The 11874-nt window shown below is 44.5% G+C and overlaps 2 protein-coding genes across 4 annotated transcripts in view; both read right to left on the bottom strand.

Moving 5' to 3' along the window:
• The window catches only part of nt5c2l1 (5'-nucleotidase, cytosolic II, like 1), a 12935-nt gene extending 9569 nt beyond the window's left edge, over nt 1–3366 (bottom strand). Inside the window, exons 1-2 of one of the 3 annotated variants that reach the window (XR_003410386.3) lie at nt 3105–3366; nt 74–147 (exon numbers count right to left, since the gene is read on the bottom strand). Coding sequence is in view for 2 of the 3 variants with exons in the window: in XM_027006513.3 (XP_026862314.1) it covers nt 74–147; nt 3105–3172 (142 nt within the window). In the remaining variant the exon portion in view is untranslated. The remainder of the gene's footprint in view (nt 1–73; nt 148–3104) is intronic. The other 2 variants (XM_027006513.3, XM_027006512.3) reach the window with 2 other exon arrangements.
• Nucleotides 3367–4239: 873 nt separating this feature from the next.
• Nucleotides 4240–11477, bottom strand: slc2a11l (solute carrier family 2 member 11, like). Its single transcript, XM_081702759.1, is given in 14 exon segments — nt 4240–4467; nt 4962–5089; nt 5247–5322; nt 6603–6704; nt 6878–6988; nt 7635–7825; nt 8030–8160; nt 8450–8467; nt 8890–9019; nt 9498–9587; nt 9590–9609; nt 10680–10840; nt 11198–11296; nt 11379–11477. Coding segments are annotated over 14 exon segments (1542 nt in total). The 5' UTR covers nt 11436–11477.
• Nucleotides 11478–11874: the final 397 nt, after the last annotated feature.

Here is an 11874-nt window from a genome sequence, read left to right as displayed (position 1 = left end):
TCACTAGGTTCAGACTGGAACTGGGTCGGAAAGGACTAGATAAAAAACTTCTTGCTTTATAGAGTGTACTCACTGGCTAGAGTGTAGTCCATATCGAAGCCATAACACTTAATGTTCCCCAGATTAACACTCTTGTTGATGAACACCCTAGAGTGGAGACACAGGAGAGACAGTCACTGACTTTGTGAGCACACACACAGCCTGAACTATTACTATTTGTTTATTGGGATCTGCTTCGCCACTTAGCAAACTGAGACTCCTTACATGGCACTTTCTGACACTCGCTGCGACATTTGCATCTATGATACTGACAGGAGGAGAAGTCAACAGATTTTCTGAAAGTTTCCTCTGATTCCACAGAAACATTAATATTTCGAAGACTCTCTCTGCTCTCCTTTATAGCTGCGTTATATCAGGGAACGCAGACACACCAAGCTCTCCTTATCAGCACCCTCACACATTTTGGCAGCATCTCCATTTGCACGTGGTGCATGTTCACGTAGCATAAGCACGGGGTGACGTGACACAGTGACATCATGTAGGAGGTTTGTGCTGTGGGTGGTCCTTAGTTCCGCCTACTCTCAGCAACGCTGTTATTTTTCCCACTATCGGATGGCACAATGGTAAATCAATACATATGGGAAATATCAATATCATAACCCAGGGCTTCTTATTTAGCTATTAATGTGAATGCATATTACACAGTATCTAGTGTGTGAGGAAAAAGAGTCTGGACCCACTGTTTTAGCATCATAAAAATATATGTGTTTTTCTCCAAGATGCTCTGAGATAAGTGAGCTGATGGTCGGAACAGTAGATTATCCTGATATGTGCCTCAACTCCGCAGAGTTCCAGGATGATAAAATCCCAGTAGATGTGCTTGCCCAAAGTGGAGCCTTTATTTTGGCCCAATTCAAAGAAGACAAACAAGTCAAAGTGTTGAAACTCTGGACCCGAATCCCAGTCTGGAGTAAGAACACTGGTTGGTACAATTCTGCAAAATGCTTAGCAGAACATCTAGCAAGTTCAGCAGTAACCTATCTGAAAGAAAAAGAACAAAAACATCACCAATTGCTTACTTGAATGATGGCTTACTTCCAACTAACCTTACTAAATTTATAATTTCTATGTTTTTATAAGTATGCTCATTACAGCAAGTCATGTTTGAATGCAACTGGTATCACCCTTGGTAGGTTGTCCTACCAACAGTTTTTTCAGTTGAAGCTTCATATTGTTCTTAGCCCAAAAGCTGTATGTGTGTATCAGAGAGACACAGACAGACAGACAGAGAGACAGCTGTGCACTGGGTCCACTCTCTCAATCTCTTTTTCACTGCATATGGAGTTGTGATTAATATTTAACCAGGTGAATCCTGACTTTTAGTCGTCTGTAAGGTGCAAACCTGGTAAAAGATTTAGTTATCATATGGAGAGATAAGTCTACTATGGAATCAATCAAAGATAAGTCTACTGTTTAGCCAATCTAAGATGAACCTACTGTACAGCCAATAGGAAATTTACCTACTGCATAAACAGAATCAATCAGAAATGGGTCTACTGTGCAGTCCGACGGGATAAGTTCTCAGAGCTGTGTTTAAATGCAAACACCACAGAAACAGTCCTGATCATTTTTTCCACTTAGCAGCTGCATGTTTTTCTTTCCAACTTATGTCCTTCTACTCTTCCTATCTGTGCATGGTTAAAGGTTTTTTTGCAATTCCTCTTGCACTCTGAGGGGTCATCAATATAATAAAATGCAAATGTCTACTGATGGGTAAATGTAATAATTAATTAATTAGTTCATTTGTTTTTGCTGTTTCAACCTGATGGTGCAAACTCTCCACCCTTGACACTTCACCCACCCTCCATGTTCTGTTCATCTCCAGTGTGCATTTGTAGGTCCATGTAGTCTATAGTTCAAGAAGCTGTAACGATTAGGTTTCATATAGATTACAATAAACTGCTTAGTTATGGTGAAAACTGTGCAATTGAAATAAGAAAGAAAACACTAAAAAATAAAAGACTTACTGTATTAAGATAACCAACATCTGATACATTTAAAAGAATTACAATAAAACAATGTACCACAGTTAATTAAAAGTAATTTCAAGATCACTATAGACTTCTTTAGATAAATGTATGGTAGTGTGACTACAGTATGTGAGTCTCAGGCCTTCTAATAGCCTAATGCATCTTTCTCCCAATAGATTCGTATCTTAGCATTTAATGTGCAGATGATATGGTTAGGTAGATATAGGTAGATAAGGGAAGGAACCTCACTTTTGGTGCTAGTGTCAGTGAAAACTACTCAACTGGTCGTTTACAATAGAAATGACCCCGCCAGTCCAAAGTGCATTAATAGATGACATATTATTATAATTTTATACATTATATATTATATACATATTATTATAATTATATATTATACTATATAATGTAACGTGTTATTGCTCAAGCTTACAATTTTTAACGGTTTTGTCTGCATTTGTTGTTGGGAGTTGAAAAGGAAAACACGTAACATTTCACTGATTTTTGGACAAATTCTGCTGTAATCGACTCTTTTGGGGGCTTGTCTAACACAATTAATTTTAGCTAATAAAGTAATCGAACGGCGCTTGAGATGACGTCATGGATTCCCCACGGGGAGGTAGAAACTCGGGGCCAAGGAGCGTTAAGTTAAAAAAAGAGAACCATGACAACATCGTTTAAAATCTTGGCAGGCATATTGGGAAGCATGCCAAAGAACAATCATCGCGCAGAGTTTAAAAGTTTACTCCTGACTGTTAGTAAGTGTAACGTATTCCTTATTTGCATATCTAGACTATAGGAAGTCAATTTGCCTATGCGAATGGTAAGAGCACGGGCCTGGAGACACGGTTATACCCCCCCCCCCCGTTACATCGCTGTCCATTACTGCTCAAGTATGAGCACATATTGACCTCTCGTGATTTATCCCAATCTTCTACATAACGGTGGGTTCTTGTTATATAGGTTTCAATGCATTCTCAACATCCGTCACTACTCTACTGATGCAAAAGTCTTCAGCTCCTCCCAATATTAGCCCGGCCACGCGTAAAGTGCTTTGGTTTAAATGCTTTTTCTCACCTATGGTGAATGTCGCCTTTTCCTGCCTGCACGTCCATCGCACCCGCCTCCTGCAGGAATCCATCCATTGTCGCGTGCTGTGCACAACCTAGAATGTCTCTCTTCGCGTGAGCCTCAGCTGCGCGTCAAAGCTGCAGCGTTACGCGGACACCTCGTAAACCTGCCGTAAGAGTCGTGAGCGGGCAAGCCCTTTCCAGTGCATAAAATGGGTGCGGGCGTACGGGGCAGAGCGCGGGTTTGCGCACGTAGATAGTGTTATCAGAGCAGCGCACCCGCAGGGACCCCTGCCCTCGAGGCTTGAGCGAGCACGCCAGACCGATCTATACCCTCGCGCTCAGCAGAGCAAACGCGCGTTCATTTCGTCTTCGCGCATCACCTTAAAATGAACTCATTTCGTGAGTCACTCTTTTTGTGACTAATGTCTATAGTTTTCCGAACACAGTTCCCTGCGCTTGACAACGAAGCGAAGCGACACTGGTTATTATTCGCACGTTTAAAGACATGCGTAGCTATTCAGCTTTGACATCGGCACAGTTCAGGCACGTGTTAAACAAATTCCGTTTGTAAAAGTAAGTTTATATGTCCGAGAGCCCTTAACGTCCTGAGATTCACCCACGGAAGAATGGCACTTCTGACAGACCTGCTGTAATCTGACACTGACACACGGCTAAAAAGATAAGATAATCAGCATTTGTCTAATTCTGTAAGAGAGATCAACAGTGTAAACAGAACAAGCATTTTTAAGGCCAACCGCATTGGCATTTTCTTTAATTGAACTAAATTGACTTGTTAAATTCTAACATTCTAACATACAGATTTTTTAATTGTGACTTGTAAATGTCATAGCTAACCCCTGAAGGCTTTGACTATCATTCTCAAAAATAAAGGAACCATATTAAGTGTCCTTTGTGTTGGTGTTCTGAAAAACTTGGATGGGATTCAGAGCACAAATATATTGTTCCACTTTTCAAAGTAACAGAAGCTGATTTTTGAGGTTTTCTCAAGCCTATCAAAATTGATGCCATGGAACAGTAAGGAGTTTATTTATTGGAATCTATTTTGTTTGCATACCATTTTGTCTGTACAGTTTATTTACTGGACACTACATTTTTTATATGCGATATGAGTCTTGGAATCAAAGTTTGGTGCTCTGGCCATGCTGTGGCTGAGTGGTGTGAAGAGCTTGAAGCTTGGTCTGCTTGGTCTCGAGCGGGAGTTTGTCTTTGCTGTGCATTTGCTCGAATGCGGCAGTGATCTCCAAGATGCTCCTGTTCCTGGTCTCTGGAACATGATACCACACAAACAAACCGGAGCCGAGGCAGAAGATGAAGAAGATGAGGAAGCAGAAATAGCCCAAATGCTCCTAAGAGAGACATGTGGGGAGAGAGAGAGAAAACAGTAACAGAGTGAGGAGACAATGAACAGTGACGCTGGAGAAGCCCCAGCAATTAACACCTTCAACAGAACTACGTTTAACAGAACTGTGGCCCAAATGCAGCATAATTCTAAACTGAATGCAAAACTGTGCGTCTAGACATGCAGGGTTTGCTTTCATTACAGTCGAATACAGAAAAGGTGATCACAAGTTAAGGTAGTTACACAAGTTTCTCTTGTTTCTTCCAGTTAATTAAAACTGCCCTAGTGAACAAAACACAGTGAACATCTTTCAATTTATTTTCGGCAACTAATCAGATTCCTTTCAGTTGTAAGCACCAAATAGATCATTCTGGAACCAATGACAGCTGGAACTGAGAATGAAAATGATGCGATATTGATGCGTCTCCTTGGCAGTTGCTCCGGATGCAGGCAGTTTGTGTAGTGCAAGTGTTTGGGGGGGGGGGGGGGGGTTGGGCTCACCACTATGATGGGGAACACCATGCCCACTAAGAAGAGCCCCGCCCAGTTCAGAGTGCACGCCAATGTGAATGCTGCTGTTTTGAAGGACTGTGTAAAAATTTCACCAGGCAGAGGTGCTGTTACAGCAGCTATTTGAGAGAGAGAGAAAAACAGACACTACAAACAAGACAAGTAGTACAACAGCGAGCCTCTGGTAATACTTAGTGTTAATTACTATAATATAATAATTATGCAGTAACAACAACATAATTACAGCAATGACCCACTCCAGCAATGTGGACCCACCTGGTCCAACGGAGAAGAAGAAGATGTAGATGAAGATGAGGACCACGCTGCAGTATGGCATCCATGAAACGTAAACCTACAACCGCACAACCACAACGTCATGTAACCCTACAACCGCACAACCGTAAACCTACAACCGCACAACCACAGCGTCACGTAACCCTACAACCATAGCGTCACGTAACCCTACAACCATAGCGTCACGTAACCCTACAACCATAGCGTCACGTAACCCTACAACCATAGCGTCACGTAACCCTACAACCATAGCGTCACGTAACCCTACAACCATAGCGTCACGTAACCCTACAACCATAGCGTCACGTAACCCTACAATCACACAACCATAGCGTCACGTAACCCTACAACTGCAACGTAATGTAAACCTAGAACTGCACAACCATAACGTCATGTAAACCTACAACCAAAGAACCATAGAATCACGTAAACATATCCCATCACCACATTCATATCATGTAAACCATCACCACAACCACGTCACGTAAACCCATATCACCACAACTACAGCATCACAAACTTACAACTGCACAAACCATGTCATGTAAACATTTAACTACAGCACCATGAAAACCTACAATTGCATAACCACACCATGTAAACCTTCAACCACACACAGTGCCGCGTAAACCTACAACCACACAACCATAGCACTACATAAACCTACATCACCATGACCACAGCATCACGTAAACATGCATAACCACAACCATAGCATCTGTAAACCTAAATTAACGTAACCATATCACAAACCTACACCACCGCAATGTGTCACTTCAATCTACAACATATCAGCACAATGTCATAAACCTACACCACCACACACACAGTGTCACATAAACCTATACCACCACAACCACATTTCATATGCTGTGATTAGAATTCCACGCTTTTGTTGTGGCACAGTAGTGTGGGAAGGCGTGTACTGACCTGCAGGAGTGCGGCGAGGACGGCGTGTACTGACCTGCAGGAGTGCGGCGAGGACGGCGTGTACTGACCTGCAGGAGTGCGGCGAGGACGGCGTGTACTGACCTGCAGGAGTGCGGCGAGGAAGGCGTGTACTGACCTGCGGGAGTGCGGCGAGGAAGGCGTGTACTGACCTGCGGGAGTGCGGCGAGGAAGGCGTGTACTGACCTGCGGGAGTGCGGCGAGGAAGGCGTGTACTGACCTGCGGGAGTGCGGCGAGGACGGCGTGTACTGACCTGCAGGAGTGCGGCGAGGACGGCGTGTACTGACCTGCAGGAGTGCGGCGAGGACGGCGTGTACTGACCTGCAGGAGTGCGGCGAGGACGGCGTGTACTGACCTGCAGGAGTGCGGCGAGGACGGCGTGTACTGACCTGCAGGTACAGTGTGACTGTGAGGATGGCCAGTGTAGTGGCCATGCCCAGATAACCCTGAATGAGCAGCTGCCTTTTCCCTGTTCTCTCAATCACCATCCCCTGCAGCACAGACAAGCACAGCCTACAGGTGACCTGGACAACCCAGTGTGTGTGTGTGTGTGTGTGTGTGTATATCCGTGCCTGTGTGTGCGTATGTGTGCAGGAGGGGGGCTCCTCCTCCCCTGTGCATGTGTGTAGGTATGTGTAGTGGGAGCAGAAGATTGATGGCTTACACAGGCGATGGAGGTGAACACTTCACACAGACCCGTCCCCAGGGCCACGTAGCGCAGGTTGTGGCCTGCAATCCCCGCGGCACGAAACACATCAGAGGAGTACAGGTAGACCTGCAGAGACTCCGAACACTGAACACACTGCTCTTGCACACACTCTCACTTCCTCACACACACACACATTCTCTCTTTCACTCTCTTTCTGTCACATACGCAAACCTTTCTCACCATAGTCAAAGGAATGCAAATAGAACTGCAAAAAACCTGCTGAAACACACTGAATGAGGAATGAATGAGGCTCTTAATCTAGTTCCTAGTAGTCTTGCAGTGTGCTAGTTTTGTGTTGTGCTAGTCTTATCTGGGCAAAGACTGCATGTGTTCTCAGACATTTTGTCTGTTATAAATGCAGGAAATGAATGATTCTATATTGTAAATGAACAAAATGACATCTTATCCATCACTAACCATGAGGAATTAGATTCATTAACTAAAACACCCTGGTTCCCAACACGGCTCTTAAAGATTTCTGATTTCCTGTCATGTGAATTTCTACTAACGGCCCATTTGACACTTCAGCTCAGCAGCTCATGGTGGTGCAGGAGCAGGAGCTTTAAAGGAACCACCAAACACCCACAGCGTGGCACTCCAGATCTGAAGAAGGTTCCTAAAGAAGAACTCTAACTCGTACGCTGTGTGTGTGTGTGTGTGTGTGTGTGTGTGTGTGTGTGTGTGTGTGTGTGTGTGTGAGAGAGAGACTCACAGCATTGATGCCACACAGCTGTAGCGTCATAAAGGTGACGACGACTGTGAGCAGCTGCCAGCGGGTGGTGCGGGAGAGCAGGAGCTCCAGGACGCCATGGTTCTTCACACCCTTCAAGGCAGCGTGCTCCACCTGCATCTCCTCCACCTCCACAGCAAGATCCCCACGAGCACCCAGGATCTGCCTCAGAGCTACATACGCACGCGCACACACAGACACGTTCACACACATGCATATGTGCTGTTAGGCTCTAATAAACACAAAGTGTAGGACTGCTGTTCGAGTTAATGCTCCGGCTCGAACTCTAATGGTTCAGACCAGACATCAGCAGCCAGTGCTACTGTTGGAGTGCCACCTTTCTGCAAGCTGTTAGGTTGCGTGTGTGCGTTCCTCACCTTTCTCACAGGCCAGTCTGTCACTGCGCACCAGGAGCAGATAGCGAGGAGACTCAGGCAGGAAGGGCAGAGAGACCAGCTGCAGAAGACCAATCAGCCCACTGAAGGACAGCAACACAGGCCACTTTTCAACACAGGCCACTTTTCATACCTCACTGTAAACACACACACACACACACACACACACACACACACACACACACACACACACACACACACACACACACCACTCATCATCTGTCCCAAACAACTCATTGTAAACACACACATCGCTCATCATCTGTCCCAAACAACTCATTGTAAACACACACACACACACCGCTTATCATCTGTCCCAAACACCTCACTAAACACACACACACGTACGTCGCTCATCATCTGTCCCAAACAACTCACTGTAAACACACACATTGCTTATCATCTGTCCCAAATACCTCACTATAAACACGCATACACATCACTTATCTGTCCCAAATACCACACTATAACCACAAACAAACACACACCAGTTTCAGTCACAATGCACAGCGAGAGCGAGCCTGTAATTGCATTTACAGCAGATTTGCACCATTGCCATTTGTGCTGATGTATTTTGTCTGAAGAGTACTGGAATACCTGAAACAGGATTATATATTTATAGTACAATGAAAAACAGGTAACTAGGACCAGAAAAAGGATTTTTAATAACAAATTACATTTTAAAGTTTGTCTAAAAATATCATTTTTACTGAGTTTGCATGTGTTCCATCAGTCAAATGATAGTATGCAACTGCAGTGACGTGGAAATCTATTAATGTGTTTGTCATGTGTGTTTGTCCACATACCCCATTTGATGTCACACCAATGACATAATCACCCACCTGATGCCAAGCAGCTGTCCAAACAATTTGCCCATGGAGACGAAGCAGCCCACAGACACGCCCACCATCCCTCTCAGCCTCTTGGGGGCACACTCCAACACATACATGGTGTGGACAGCCAGACTCACTCCTGCCCAGCACACACATACACAGTGCAACAGTAAAGAAAAAGAAGGGGCAGAGATTTTCAGTGTTACTGCTCCTACACTCACCATGTTAGCTCTCTCATCCCCTTAATTTCATTTCGTGCCCTTCAATCACAATTTAAAAAAATGTCACCTCTTTTTTCCACATGGCAATCTGTCCCTCCAGCGCTTCTGACTACGTTGACAAGCTGTAGTCTTTAATTAAATGGATTAGGTTAATAGTTATACTGAGAGAGCTGGTGACACGTCCCTGGTGACCCTACCTGCTGGTCACCCTAGCCCCAGACATGTCTGATGTAGAACAGTACTTCTACTCTTTCCCCTCTCATTCTCCTTATCAGACTTTTTTTTGGTTAACTTTGTTAATATTGATGTTGATTCTGCTGGATGAATGACAAAGCCACCATGATGCTGAGAATTTACATAAATCCTGATGAAGGTGATGATGAGTTTGTAGAGCACCTGCATTAATGCCATAGAGGAAGCGCGCCACCATGATCATCTCGAACGAGTTGGCCATTTTACTGAACCCCATCAGCACGGCGCCACATTGTTGAGTACAAGGCATCGCTTCCTAATTACACAACAACAGGAGGATCTTAAACAGCACAGTCATCGTAATCTACACATACGCCTACATAGACGCCATGATTTATACACACATCCCTGCACAGCAACAGGAAGAATCGCTAGACAGCACAGCCATCATAATCTACACACATGTAGCAGGACTCGTGTGGACAGACTACAGATCCACACATACTGTTAATGCTGTCTGTCTGCAAATTGATCTCAGATGCTGCGCAGAGCCCTATGACCTCACTGCTTCCACACAACCAGTCTCTATTCTCGGATGGGCCGTGTCGGGTCTGTTAAAGCAGGAACCCTGTTTAGAACCACTAAGCACGGCGGGGGTGACCACCCGAGAGATTTCTGAACTCAGCCAAATTCAGCACCTGCTGGAGCTTTGCCTCTTTTCCTCAGCACATATTCAAATCGATTCTACAATTAAACGACGGCGTCTCCCCCAGAGGGAATTAATTGCTCAATAATTTGTTTAGTTCAATTGATTAAAACGATCCACATCTTCACAGCAAAATGCAGCAACGTCCAATGTGCAGTGACAGTAACAGTGGGGAGTGTAGTGCTCACGGCACAGGTGCTCACACTTGAACAAGCATCAACTTAATCATTACCCCAGTCATCATCATTCCATCCTGACAGGGGAGCTATTCCTTATCTAGAGATTTGATTTGTAGCATGGAAGCTGCAATTCAAATGCCTGTCCTGTTGAAGAGGCTATAGTTCGTCTTCACGTAGCCACTCGAGGGAAGGCTCTTCTGCGGTTATACACCCGTATTAAGAACTGCAGTAGGGATCATAAAGACGAGGCTGCGTCGTTCACAAATAATTATGGCTTACTATTTCTGCACCCATCTGTATGGCTGCTCTAGAGACTGCATTTCTATGGCCATTCACCCTGTGACATTCACCCCATCGCATGACTCATCTGGTCGTTTAGACTTTATGGTTCTACAAGCCACCTGCATAGTTCTCATTCACATGCCGACTCTAGAAACTATAATTCTGATCAAATCCCTCTAATCCCCAAAGCAGTGTGAGTTTGGAAGCATGCGTTCCTACCTCCCGTAGATGGTGGCTAGACGCCCAGCGCACTGTGAGCTCAGCAGGCCCCCAACGCTGTATATGGAGACGATGAAAGACCAGAAGAGCGAGAGCTCCCAGGCCTCCAGGGCGCGTCCGTAACGCTGGGCGCACGTGGCGTTCACCAGCCTCTTCACGTACTTAAAACACAAGCACAAAGTCTAAGCAGAGCAGCGCATGGTTACCTCGCCTGCCAGAGCAAAAACGCCGCTGGCAGTGACTCATGTTGTGCACCCGACATCCTACTGTCACTTGAGACAAACCCCGACGCCAGTGAAGTGCCACATAAACTAGGATACGGGTGACAAAGGGTTTTGGAATCATCAGGTCTTAAAGCTTCACAAATGATCAGTTGATAAACTTTCACAAAGGTTACTCTCTGCTACCTTTGGGAATCTATATCTGATCTAAGGAAAAGAACCTTATTTTCCTCCCACTACGTTTTTTTTTTGCAACTACAGACTAATATCTATAACTTTTACAACTTTGATACTCACGACTGAAGGTGAGGTGAGGACAGAGATATGGAAGCCGTACTGGAAGGTCCCGCCAATACCTGTAATCACGATGACCACAGCGAGCAGAGGACTCTCCAACTGCACACAACACGACAACACCCAAAATAACTAATCAGATGTTGCTGTGTTGAGAAAAAGGTATTGATTACTGATCACTCACCAGTGATGAGAAGGCGTGTGTCATGGTCTCGGTCAGTTGTTCTTCATTACTGAACATTCTTCATAGTAAAGCACTATGTAACTATGATTCAGGACATCTATGAATGTCTAACTGACCATGTTGAAATATAACTTTCAAACAAATGATTGAACTTTGGGTGTAAAAATAGGTAACTGAAGAAAACTGACATTTTCTACAGCGAACGGTTCTGACTCAGAGCTGTGTAGTGCTTGGTGCACACCTGGTAATGAAATGGAATGTTCTCATTTTTTGTTTCAATACCAGTTGTATGGTAGTGACATTTGTTAGTCACTTGGTGGTCGTGTATGCAGTTTGGGCTGCATTAGCCTTGATCTTGTCCCTGACTATGTTAACACAGTGCACTTTGGCTTTGCTTTCAGCACCCTTCACTGCTTTCTAACTTTCTACTGAGTAAATCTACTGCTTCCCTAAAATCTAACTCCTACATCCTACAGCAAATATTAGAATTAATCTT

Source organism: Electrophorus electricus, chromosome 19 (genome assembly GCF_041902795.1).
Source record: "Electrophorus electricus isolate QZ-2024a chromosome 19, ASM4190279v1, whole genome shotgun sequence".
Lineage (NCBI taxonomy): Eukaryota > Metazoa > Chordata > Actinopteri > Gymnotiformes > Gymnotidae > Electrophorus > Electrophorus electricus.
The sequence above is the reverse complement of the archived record's forward strand: the minus strand, read 5'-3'. Positions and strand labels throughout refer to the sequence as shown.